General features: G+C 38.1%; 2 protein-coding genes across 4 annotated transcripts in view; both read right to left on the bottom strand.

Annotated features, from left to right (window-relative positions):
* Positions 1 to 6,581, bottom strand: part of shakB (shaking B) — a 158,940-nt gene extending 152,359 nt beyond the window's left edge. Inside the window, exons 1-2 of one of the 2 annotated variants that reach the window (XM_070218376.1) lie at positions 6,549 to 6,581; positions 4,809 to 5,116 (exon numbers count right to left, since the gene is read on the bottom strand). The gene's annotated coding sequence lies outside the window, so the exon portion shown is untranslated. Of the gene's footprint in view, positions 1 to 4,808; positions 5,516 to 6,548 lie in introns of those variants that run through there. The other variant, XM_044395532.2, reaches the window with a different exon arrangement.
* A 3,745-nt stretch (positions 6,582 to 10,326) lies between these two features.
* LOC108062280 (uncharacterized) lies at positions 10,327 to 12,967 on the bottom strand. 2 transcript variants are annotated; one of them, XM_017148876.3, is made up of 2 exons: positions 12,744 to 12,967; positions 10,327 to 12,678 (listed from the first exon to the last, which is right to left on the bottom strand). In XM_017148876.3, the coding sequence occupies exons 1-2, from the start codon at positions 12,868 to 12,870 to the stop codon at positions 10,418 to 10,420; spliced, it is 2,388 nt and encodes a 795-aa protein (XP_017004365.2). In that variant the 5' UTR covers positions 12,871 to 12,967; the 3' UTR covers positions 10,327 to 10,417. The 2 variants fall into 2 exon arrangements, with proteins under 2 accessions (XP_017004365.2, XP_070074995.1); XM_070218894.1 differs by having other exon boundaries at positions 10,327 to 12,701; positions 12,744 to 12,858.
* Between the last annotated feature and the right edge of the window lie 89 nt (positions 12,968 to 13,056).

The following is a 13,056-nucleotide window of genomic DNA, read 5'->3' as shown; positions in this document are numbered from 1 at the left end:
TGTTTTTACTTGTCTGATTTAGTTAGTTTTACCAATTTGAATATGGGTTCGGGACAGAGAGAAGCAACCCCATTTGCGCGACCCTTTCACGCGGTTTTCATTCGGCCTTCCATTTGGAAGCCACTCGCAAAAGTTAAGTGGAGAGGATTTCAATTTGAGGATTTGCCTGAAGTGAAAGCAACTGAAAATTATGGAAAAATTATGCCACTTTTTTTAAACCAAAATAATACATTAAGTTAATTAGCCCATATCTTCAGATAACTTTGCCCCAGTTTAAACAATAATTGCGGAATAAAGCTGGGATTTTCCAAGCCATTAAAACAAGCAACTATTTACCGCACTTAACCTATACTTTGGCATTTTTTTTTCTAACCATTAGCTCTTCTTCACTTTCCTTTACTATCATCTAATATATAAAAGCTATTCTATTTTTAGCTAGACAATTTTTCATCTTCATTCAAGCACTTTAACTAAGTTAGTGCATCGTTATGTACTCTCTCTCCCCGCTTAGCCACCCATTTTCCTTGCTATTCATCGTCATCGTCATCACGAGGCACGCTTATTCACACTTATCGAAGCATACTTATGGGCGCAGGCGAAGCTTAAGTGCAACATTGTTGCTGTTGGCATCACGGAGCAAAAAAGTGTCCTTTAATATGGGTTTTAATAAAATTAAAATTTCAGTAATAATCTTAGGATAATTTAGCGAGTAAATGTTTGTCATTGATATATAAAATAATAATTTTATTTTTATAGTTATTTTGAATAAAAGTTAATTAATTAACCTTGACAGCATTATTTTAAATCTCTTTTAATGGTTTTGAAATAATTATTTCTTTATATGGAAAAAATAAACTTTGTAGTATAACATTGCATTAATTAATTAAGGAAACATTACTTAAAGCTGCGTTATATTGAGGACTAAGCACACTTGATGTGTAGTGTGGCCATCTTTTTGAACAATATTACAATTAATTTAGAAACTCATAAATGTGACAAATTTGTAATAAAAATTCTAATTTCGCTCGCCATAATTATTAGAATGAAAGTGAAATATTTATATTTGACCTAAATATTGGTGCCCATTTCGTATTTTTGTAAGTGTATACCAGCTGGTGTTGTTGTTGTTTGCCGTGGAGTGTAAAAATTGTGTGTGTTTTTGTGCGCTGCCTCATTGCATTTTCGCTTTTTGGGGGCATTCGCTTGATTATGTATATATATATTTACCCTAACACATTGAGCGGCGATGACGATGGCGATGGGTAGTTGGCCTGTAATTGCTATTTACACTGCAACACAGATACGAAGATCCTGGCACTCACACACACACACAGGGACATTGGAACACATAGACAATTATGCTTGTGTGTGCCTGATTTGATGGCGATAGCAGGCCAGGCCAGGCCAGAAACCAAATCAAAGCCAACACAGCAAACAAATAAATACAAACATAAAGGAAGACACACACACACACTTAGATGGTACACACCAATACAAAGAAGGCGAGAGGCCATGTGCATGTGTATGCAAAATTTTGCAATGGTTTAATGCGCGCGACCTAAAGACCATTTAAACTAGGACAAATGAGGCCAGGCGCAGGACCCGAAAACCCAAAACCCCAAACTGAAAACCCAAAGCCCGAAAACTCAAAACCCAGAATCAACAATCGCAAAGCCCAAATCCGTAACTGAAAAGCCCAGATCAACAACAATGAAAGGATATGTCGAGACGACAATAAAGGAAGTCACTTTTGTTTTCAGTCCGCATTATTTGCCATTATGCAGTGTGCAGTGTGCCATCCTATATGGATTTTTTTTTATTTCAGCTGGCAGGCTTAAAGCACAAAAAAAAAACAGTAAAAACCGATAGCGACAAATTCGCGACACGTTCGTTCTTCTTCTTCGCTTATTATCCTGCCATCTGATTTTTTCCTACGTCCTGCAATTTTTGTTTCCTTTTTCCTGCTCGTAAATTAGGTCAGGCGAGAGCAGTGACAATAACTGACATGCCATCTATAACAAGAAGTCGACTTATTGGTTACCAAAAATATCGAGGAGAAAACAAGAAGGGAAGGAAGAACCACTAAGGTATATTGTTTAACCCTTACGATTTATGGAAAGTGTTTAACATATTCGTAAGAATTACAATCCTTTCATAAGCAAAGAAGATGATTAAAAAGTATTAACACTTGGGGTAATATTTGATGATAAAGAAAATAGATTTGTATAATTTTCTTGAAATAAATCATAGAATAGTATTTTTAAATAATAAGTGAGAACTAGGAAAGTAATTTTTTTGGCTATTACGATTTCTAAAAACTGCTAAAAATATTCGAAAAGAAAATATTTTTTTCCTGAAATAAATCAAAGAATATTATTTTTAAGTAATTTGAAATACTTTCTAAGGGACTTCTAACCATCAATGAAAAACCCGAACCAGTAATATTTGTCTTTCAATAAAATAATATATTATAATTTAACAAGAATACCCTGTATAAAACAGCACCGGAACATTTTGATTACTTTTCTGAATCTGACAATTTCTCTTCTGCCCGCCTGACCAATTGATGAAGCCAGCATCATGAGTAAATTTATTTCATTTTAATTTATTTATAATATTTTTCAACCATTTAGTTGTTCGTTTTTTTGTTTTTTTTTTTATATATTTATATTTTATTTTATTTGTTCTGCCGCCTTTGTTGTTCATTTCGTGTGTGACTGTCTGTTTTTTTTACTTGAATGGCAATTTTCACTTTATGGACATGATTTCCTCTCTGCGCTGCTGTTTCTGCTTATATAAATAAAAAAAAGATGCAAAAACAAAATTGAAATGAAATTTCATATGTCATTATATTGCACAATTATTCCAATTGTTTTTTTCATTTCAACTTTGCTCTGCTTCGGTTTTTTTTTCCTGGGTTTTTTACTCTATAAACCGTTTTTTGTTATTTCTGCATATTAAATGCGAAAGCGCCAACATTTGCATTAATTTTTTGTGGCCATTTTGATGTGACTGTTTTTTTTTCTGTTTTGCCTTCATTTTGATGATTTAATATGGCAAAATGTGCGGAACCAATTTCGAAGCATATACGCATGGAAAATGGAAATGAAAATGGAAAACGGAGAGGGGCTGAGCCCCTGACAATAATTATTTGTGATGGAGGAAGCCAAGTGGCCATTTCTTTGCGAGGCTCTGAATAATTTTACGATTGAGCATTAATGGATGTGACAGCATTGTTTTTAATATAAACGAATTGAACAAATAAATGGTGAAATCATGTTTTTAAATATAACGAAAATATGTTTAAGCCTGGATTGGCAATTATTTGGCCAAACGAAAGGAGATTTGTGCAGTTGTGTTCCAATAATGGAATAAATTATAGTCGAAAACCCATTTAATGATCTCCTATTTTTTATTTAAGATTATACTTTTGCATTGGCATTTGAATTGAATATGTTAATAGGTTTGTGATTGCATTTTTGATAAGTTTTCTGACCATTTGAAATTTAAAAAATAAAATCGAATATTTAGTTTTAGAAATTAATTTTTATAAATTACTTTAAAATAATAAATATAATTGTATAATATATATATTATTAGGAAACTTTTTTCTTTATCAAAAGATTACCTTTGATTGCTTTAAAAAATGATTTCTCGGATCTGTATATAAATTCTATGCTTTGATCAGCATAATAAATCTTTTAAGAATTCTCTTAATTTAATGCCACACTGGCATTGCAAAATTTCGGACCGCAAAGATAAAAAGAATTTCTCTAATTTGCACTAAAAGTCGAAACACTCGTATATCAAAGGCCCAAAGCCCTCTAAGATCTGGACAATGGGACCAGAAGAACCAGAGAGAGATGGCAATGCATCAAAAATGAAAATTATTAATAGACCGTTAGGAAAAGCCCGTTGAGATCGCGAGAGATGTTTTTGCCGCTGCGGTTCGTTGGGTTCTCAATGAGCGATGGCCAGGCAAAGATGCCGAAAGACATGAACAAATCATCAAATCAACTCGGCATTTATTTTGGAAAATATTGTAACTTTTCCCCATTTCGCTCGAATGTTTTTTTTATTTGATTTTGTTTATGTTTGTCTAGCGGCGGCAGCTGACGGCAGAGACTGTTTATAAACTTGCCTGGCTTTTATAAGGAAGATTGCTTAAATCGGAATAGTTTTAAAGTATAATTTTGGGAATATTTTTCCAGGCTTAAGGCAGAAATATAAAAATATTCAGAAAATGACAACGATATTTTTTATAGCTCGATAAAATATATTGAAATGTTATAATAATATCAAATTGTTGTTGAACAAGCAACAAGGAAATTCCGCATAAAATCTTTGCTTTAAAAATCAGCCAGTAAACAAGCCATTACAATTAAAAAGCCAATGAAAAATGTATACGATGAGCAATTGCTCTTTTTTCAAGTATTTTGGGCATATTTAATTATTCATTTGCTATTATTGAACAATAGATAAACAATTGGGGATTTAAGAGCCATCATTGCCTCATTCGCACCTTGTGATTGTTCATCAGGGCAATGGAATGCCACTACTGGAATATTTTTGCCATGGCTAAGCCATTATTTATTTTTAAAAATAATATTCTTAGATTTCCATTGAGCGCGTATATCCAAGAGCGGAAGTGTTTGGCCAAAAAATTGGCCACAAATCAGCGGACTTAGCTCATAAAAAAAGCTATAGAAAAATACACAAAACGTCCAGGGGATATAAACACACGATCTTTGGATATATCGAATGCAAAAATAGAAATATACATTTATCTGTTATAATAGATCACACACCTTGAGCCACTCACTCAGCCTCAAAGGCAGCCACTTTGGCTGCCAAACATTTTGTCCGGTTTTCCAGCGATTTTCTCTGCGTATGCTGCTGTATGTTGATTTTTCCTTCGATTTTCTTTCTTTCTTTCACTGGCGTTTCGGGGATTTGACACTTGTCCAAAGTACTTTACCCTGTGGCCGCTGTATATCTGGTTTTTCTATGCACACGCACTGCATATTGCCACTTTATTCGTCGACTTTCGCTTGGCTTGGACTTTCATTTGATTTTAGCGGCAAGCTCACAACACCGCACGTTGTTGTTCTCGCTGCTGTTAAGGGTTGTCGTTTTTTATTTTTTATACATTTTGTTTATATTTTGTTGTTTTTTTTTTTATATGGAAAGAGAGCACGTTAAAAAAATTTGCAAAAAAATTCGATCGCTTTCGCGCGTTGTTAATTAAGAAAAATTATATATTACAATAATAATAAGAAAGTGAACACACGAAGAATACAATCGGGGAACCCCGCCAAACTTGACAGAGTGTGTGTGTGTGTGTGAGTGTGCGTGCCAGTTAGCGTGTGTGCGTGCCAAGCACTAAGTGGGAATACTGCTCCAGCTTCCGTTTCCGCTTTGCACTGCACTTCCGTTCAGCTCAGTTCGTTCCGTTCCGTTCCGTTCGGCGCTTCGATCTCGACACGACTCCTCGACTTTTCTTCTTCTGTTTCGGTTTCGGTTCTGCTCTGCCCGCTGCCTCTGCCGCAGTCGGCGTCGCTGTCGCGGTCAGCGTAGACGGCGGCAGCGACGCCGGCAGCGAGAGAGTTACTCACCGTCGGCGCTGTGGAGTTGCAACCTTTGGAGAGTTTCGTTTCGGTTCTCCAAAATGTTGAAACTCTTTTCGAAAAAACCCTTCCTAATGTTGAAAATTTGTTTACATTTTTAACAGAATTTAAATTTTATAAAAAACTCTCTTTCGAACCTCTTCTCCCCGCCTTTTTCTGACAAAAAGCTTTTATTTAAAAACAGCAGTCTAACGGAATGAGGAGTTTTTAATTGGAACAAGTTATTTAGGTTGATTTTTCATTAAACTTTTTTTTAACACTTCTATAAACCTGTCTTATTTTTATCTTAAAAAAGTTTCTGCTCTGAATCTTTTTATTGCCTTACAACGTGTACACTTTTTGATACGTTGAACATTCTATTTCTTCTCTTAAGTTTCTTTGCCATTATTAATTCTAGCACAAATATGGTTACAAATAAAAATAACTGATCAACGAATTATGGATCAACAGGATAAGCCGGGATAAAAGAGCTCTTAAAAATCCAAGAACCAATATAAAAGTTTTTTAAATTGGAAACACCTACGAAATTTCTTTGACAACATAATTTAATAAATAAATATAATTTTCCAAATACTTTCAACATTTTTATAGTCAGTCACGTTAAAATTAAAATTGTTAAGTTCTATTCCTAAAAAAAAATCAAATTGGAAAATGCCTGTCGAAATGCTCGAAGAAACTCGAAAATAACCTCAAAAACTAGTAATCCCAAGTGCAGTTTTTCGAATCCTTCACTCACACACACATGCACCGGCACACACACTGGCTCACACACACGCGGTGCAATAACGGTGTTTCGGCTGCCAAAAAAAGGAGGAAAAAAGCCGCAAGAAGGGAGTTGTGGAGAACTTGAATGACTGTGAATGTGGGCAGGTGGAGAATATGAGAATATGGGAATCTGAGAAGACAAATCAAAGCGCAGACCCGTGAACGTGTGCGAACACGCGGAAAAACAAATGCAAACTGTTTTTGCTGCAGGGAAGCGAAAACGGTAGAACGAAATTCCGCTGAAGAGCCGACGGCGCCGCCGACGTCGGCAGAGCGGCCGAAGTTGAGACGAAGTCTTCGGCAGACAGACAATGGCGGACAGAGCGCGTGAGTTGGAGTGGGAGAGCAGGATGTTCGGCGGCGGCCCGAAGCGTCACGAGCCGCCATCGCGCGCCCTCTGCCGACGCCGCTGCCGCACTCTCTCTCCTGGCAGAGCAGAGCAGAGCTTTCCGAAGATGGCGATAGAGAGAGAGAGAGAGAGCGAGGGAAGAGCGCGCGAGAGAAGTCGTGCTCCTGCAGCTGTTCGTCTTGCTGTTGTTGTTGTTCTTCTTCTTCTTGTGCGTCTGCTGCATTGCCATCAGTAATTGACAAATTGCCTACATTGAAGCGCTAATTTTTTACCAGCGAGAGCAAGACAAAAAAGCTAAAGGAAATACGGCAAAGCCAAACAAATTAGAAATCAAATTTAAATATATTTAATTAAATTTTAAAAAACAGTTACAAGTGTGAGAAAATAAAAAACCACCAAAATTAACTTTCCAAGTTAAGAGTTCCATACATCATAACTTCAGAGGTCAAATGAAATAATCAGTTTTAGAGTAATTATTAACTTGTAAGGTTAAAATAATGAATAGAGAAAATGGCAAAAACTTAAAGAGTTATATTTTCTTTAAAAAAAGTAATTGATCATCTTATATCTCAATCATTGATCGTTTTAAAAAGGCTTTTAATATATTAAATACATAAATAAATGCAATAACTAGAATTTTTGGTCTATTTCTTATTTGTATCTAAGGGCTTAAAAATTCCTCCATCGTCTTTATTAAGCGTATTACTTCCCGGAGGTCCTGGACTCCTGGGGATATGCAACAGAAGCGGGAAAAGCTGCTCGCTAACATTTCGGACTTTCACATTTTGGCCCAGTTAACAGGGATCGCTGGCAGCTGCAGCGCTGTTAGCGCCGGCAGCGCAGTTGACGTCGCCGCCGACGCTGGCCGAAAAAAAACACGTTTTTGTGTCTGTGCAGAAGGCATTCACACCAAAAAGTTTTCGCCGCTTTTCCGTCGCTTTTCGTGCTGCACGTGCTTTTCACGTTTTCCGAACCGAGCATCCCCTCTCTCTTTCTGGCTCTCTCTCTCTCTTGCTCCCTCTTTCGCCCTTTGTGGGGTTTTTGGCCTAGCCGGTTTTTTGCCTTTTTTTGCGGTTAACAAAAATATTGCATATTTATGTGCGTATTTAAAATGAATTATTTTTTTATAACATTTTTTTTTTAATTTTGATTGCTTTTAAAATTGTTTGAGAATGTTTAAAAATTACTCTATAACTTTCGATTTACTAAATAGTTACTTAATAAGAAAAAACCTATTAAAATAACCGAAATAAAAATGTAATTTTATTTTCAAAATTTTTAAAAACATATGCTTTATATTTATGAACAGAATGAGCCGTAATTTTTTGGAATTCTAAATATTTAATAAAAAACTAAAATGAAAATTAATATTTTAATGTTTGAAATATTTTAAATATAAAAACTGCTTTCTCTCTTTGTTGGTTAGTGCACTGTTGTTTTTTAATAATTCTATTAAAATCACAAAAAAAAAATATCTTACTGGATAATCTCCATTTGTATTTAAAAGTATGAAATAATCTGAATAGCTGATTTTTTACAACAGCGTGATACTTCTTTTCTTTAAATAAATAAAAATTAAGAGATTGGCAGCACCGAAAAAAAACGTTGAAAAAAATCCTGTTAATTCCCAAAACAAATTCGAAATTGTTTAAAAAAAATAATGCACCAAAAAATGCAGTGCATTTTTCTCACACACACAGACCAGCACACTCACAAAAAAACACAAAAGGCATTTCTTGTTTTTGTTTCTGCTTTATTTAGGTGATGCAATCGAATGCCGCATTCCACACACACACACACAAACGCCATCTCTCACACATACACACTCTCAAAACCACGCACACACAGACAAAAAGACTCTAAAATATTTTTGTTGTTTACTGTTACGCGAAGTTTTCCACTTTTCTTCTTTTTTTTTGTGTTGATTTTAGCACGAATTTTCGAGGTGAAAAGCGGCGCGTGTTAATGCACCACTTCCTGTTGGGCTACTGTACCGTTATTATTTTCTGTGGCATGCCGGCAAAAGAACGGCACTTCTGTCTCTCTCTCCCACTCTCTTTCTCTCCGACTGCGACTTTTCCGCTCACAATTCGCTCAGCAGCGCCGCATTTTAGCCGACTTGCAGCCGGAAAACTGCAATGTGCAAAACTCCGGGCATGCGATTTGAAAATTGTGTCGTCAGCTTGACACAATTTTCCAGAAAATGCGCCTGGAAGAGAGGGCGGCGGGGAGAGGGAAAAAGCCAGCCGAAAAGCAGTAACAAAAACGGGAGCAATGATATAGGGGCTATACAGGGGGTAATCGGGGTAAACCGGGGGGCATATTGTAGCTTTGCAGCGGCGCATTACGAGTTTTTCGGCTTCGGGAACCGGGAACCGAGAATCGGGATTCGGGATTCGGTTCTGCTTTTGTTGATGTAGGTCTGGATTTTCAGGACACGTGTCCCCGGTGGTCCTGCGGTGGGTGGGTGGTTGGGTGGATTGGGTTGCTTTGGTTCTAGCCGATTTTCGGTTCATCTCGAAATCATTTTAATTATTATTTTACATTTCTTTCTCGCATTATTTAAAAAAAAAAACTCTCTTTTTTCGGTCATTTAAATATTTAAATGCATAGGTGTGAGTGTGTGTGTGTGTTACCCTGGCTGTGTGTGCGTGTGTGTGTGTGCGTGTGAGTTCAATAGCATTTTGGGCTGGCAAATAAAAAATAAATAAAACCAGAAGCTTGCAGCAGCTGCTGCTGCAGTGAGAGAGAGCGAAAATGCCTCAGTGAAAGAGAGAGAAAGGCCAGAGCGAGATAGTTAGCTTAACAGTCTGTTAACATTAAGTGAGATTAAGCTAAAAGCTTTTAAAAGCCAACTATAACGAGCAAGATAAGTTTAAATGGCCCTGCAAAGTGATCATCTGCTCTTAAGCGATCTAATATAAAGCTCATAGAAAAATAATGGAAGGAATAGCGAGCCATAACATTAAAGTACAAAATAATTGTGTTTTATAAAATAAAAATTATAATTTCTATATTATTAAACATAATTTAAAATTTTTTTAAAATTAAAATATTAAAAAAATTTAAAGAACTTTAAACGCTTGCTCAAAACATTATTGATCTTCTTTGTTAGGGTAAGACCACTCAAAATTTCCAACTCAATGTGGAATGAAAGCCACTCGGCGTAGGCAACTTTGTTGTGATCTACCGTTGAGTGGTAGGCTAAACTGAGATAAGATAAGCGAAAAGTATTCGGAAACGATTTTGGCTTAGCCCTGCGGATCGTTGTCGTGTGATCGAATGTGTTTCCAACTGATAAGCATGAGTAAGCGAAATAAAATTAGTATTTGTTTGTCGGGGCAATAAAATACATGATATATGATTGAGAAATGGCAACGGAAGGGGAAGAATTTTTTGATGTATTTTAAATTGTATTATTTATAAAATGATCAAAATTGAACTGTTGTTGAATGCCAATATTACAATACGGTCCCTTAGACATAAATTTGAAAAAAGTTATTGGATCGATAATATTTATTTTTTTAGAAAAAAAAAATTATGATATCGATATATTCGATATTTTTGATATTTTCAGTATAAACATTTTTTAAAAATCAAAGTAATCCATTTTATTGGCTAGACAAAAGAGGTAAAAAGTTATAAAAGGTCTTCTACTATGGTCAACTATAGGTTACTATCGGTGGCAGGGGAATATGCCGGCATACTCCTTCACGGCGATCTCCATGTAGATGGGTTCCGTGTGCTCGTTGGTCAGGACCCGCAGATCGCGATCGCTGAGTCGCATATACTGCTGGCTGTGCTGCATGAAGTCGAGGCAATTGTGCGACTTGTGGATTCCACGGACCTTCATGATCGAACTCCTGGTGATATCGAGTCGCCGGTTGATCACCGTCATGACCACATGAACGGGCCGCGGCAGATCCATGCTGACCATCCACAGGGCGAGGGCATCCTCGTCCTCGAATCGCACCCTCCTGCCCTCCACGCCCTCAATTCGACTCAGTCGATTGCGGCAGATCATCACGAACAGGGGCAGATGGCCATCGAAATGGCGATAGGCCTCCGGTAATTCCGCATTCTTCGCCGGCATAAATCGCTCCGCGGGCAGGGTGCTGGGCCTGCCCCTTTGGCCACCGTACACAATCACCGATACGCAGGTATTCTGGCCCAGCTCAAAGTCCTTGGGACTGAAGATCATCAGCACCCGCTGATCCTCGAATATCTCGCGCAGCTCAATGCCCGATTCATCGAGGTGTTGGGTCAAAAAGTGTCCCAACAAGGTGGCATTCGTTACGCCGGAACATTGACCCTCATCCGCGGGGCACACATACTTCATGGAGTTTGTGAGTACGGGCTTGAAGTTGATTTTCCGATCTCTGAAGTGCTCGCGATATTTCCGATCCGAGGTGGATTGCAGCCAACGCAACTGGCCCATTCGCAATTTAATATCCTCCATCTTCTCCGCTCGACTCAGCTTATCGAACTCGGTCACGAAGTACTGCGTTCGCTCCAGAGTTTCATCGGAGTTTTTGAAGAGTGGCAACCCTGCACAACCGGCATCCAGTCGATCCAACGGCTGAAACCTCAGCTTATCGGCCCGACTATAGAGTCCACCTTGGCCTGGTTTTGCTTTCTTTCCCTGATGCTCCCGACCCAACTCGGATTTTCGCCAGACTTCCGTAAAGGTATCGTTGGAATGCAGTTCAATCGGCGGCTGGTTATCGGAGTCATCGGGATTATCGATATCAGACTTCTTTAGACACGATTTCTTGGGCTCACTTTTGAGCAGAGCCTTCAGGCGCTTATCGAAAACCTCCAACGAAGGGCTTTTTGTATTCCTAAAACCTTTCAGTTGAGTTTCACTGCCACTGTGGCAATCTTTAAGACATCTGGGCGGTAAAAGGGTCTCCAATTTCGTCTCCTTGAAGTTCGAGGTTCGGTGAATTGGAGAAGCCTTTAAGGGATTCCCTCTATCACGATGATGTTTTCTTTCTGGGCTACAAGGCAGCCATCGGGAGTTTAAACACATCTTAGAAACGTTGATTTTCTTTTTAGATGAGCCCGAAGTATTTCCAGTATTTTCTGGGCTTGCTAATCGCTTTTTGCCACCTTGAAATGCACTTCTTGACTCACGTTTCTTCGGAACTTTCTTGGTTTTTGTCAGAATTTTACTTGAACTTTGTACGGGAAATTTGGCACTAGGATAACTAATTTGAGGTTGCTCTGAAAGTTGAACGGATTCTTGGGATGGTATATGAACTATGGAATTTTGCTTGGAATTTTTCTGAGGCAACCGAAATGAGCTGAGGGCAGATTTGAAGTACGAAACAGGCTGACGAGATAGATGGCGGGAAGAACTTATTTTTCTTGGAAAATCTTCAAGAAATCGACTCTGAAACTTGGGCGAATAATGGGCTAGCTCTATAGAGGAAAGCTTTTGAACACTAGGTTCTTCTTCTGTGCCACTTTCATGGGGACTTTCCTGCTTTTCCGAAAACACAGTTAATTGAAAGGTATTTTCCAGGGGGTTCCCCGTATCACTTCCTCTAGGATCCCATTCCTTATCTGGCTCCTTTTCAGTGCCAGTTCGAAAACCACCCAGTATCCTACCACTCATTTCAGGTTCTTTCGTTTCGCTTCGCTGACGTTCCATGGAGTAGAGTTCCAAGGGAGTTAGGGGAATTCCCAGGCACTCGAAATGAAGACTGCGCCGAAAGAGGTCCACAAAGCCAATTCCCGGCTGAGTGCCATCCTCAGAGGATTGCGACAGCTCCTCCTCGATCATCGGGCCTTTGGGAATCTCTCCACCCAACTCGCGTTTCTTCTCCTCAAACGGGATTAAAGGAGGCGGTGGCGGCGGAGGGCGGAGATGAGCCTGCATTTGGTGGACCAACTTCAAGTAGCCATTGGCCAGGTTATCCAACACTCCCTTCACTAAGTGGAAATTATGGTAAGTACTTGATTATTTGATTTATGTATTTAAGTTCAAAAAAACATACTCTGTGGTGGCTTTTCCTCTTCATCGGCATCTTTGTGATTTCTCTCCAATTGGCCATTTCGACTTCCCTGACGGCCACTCTTTCTATTTTCCATCTTCAGCTCAGAATAGCAGAACTTCTTACCCATTTCTCTAGAACGAATTTATTTTGTTTTTGAAAACTTGAAATTTGACCGGATTTTCACATAGATCAAGCAAGAATTGCTTGCTATCTGAAGGCTTAACAAAAAGCTTGTGCGATTTAAACTGAAGCTTTGAAATGTATTACAAAATGATGTTATATAGGTACAATAAGTTTCTTGAAAGCCCAATAA

Source organism: Drosophila takahashii, chromosome X, assembly GCF_030179915.1.
Source record: "Drosophila takahashii strain IR98-3 E-12201 chromosome X, DtakHiC1v2, whole genome shotgun sequence".
NCBI classification, from domain to species: Eukaryota; Metazoa; Arthropoda; class Insecta; order Diptera; family Drosophilidae; genus Drosophila; species Drosophila takahashii.
Note: the sequence above shows the minus strand (reverse complement) of the source record. Positions and strands in the feature narration are given on the sequence as shown.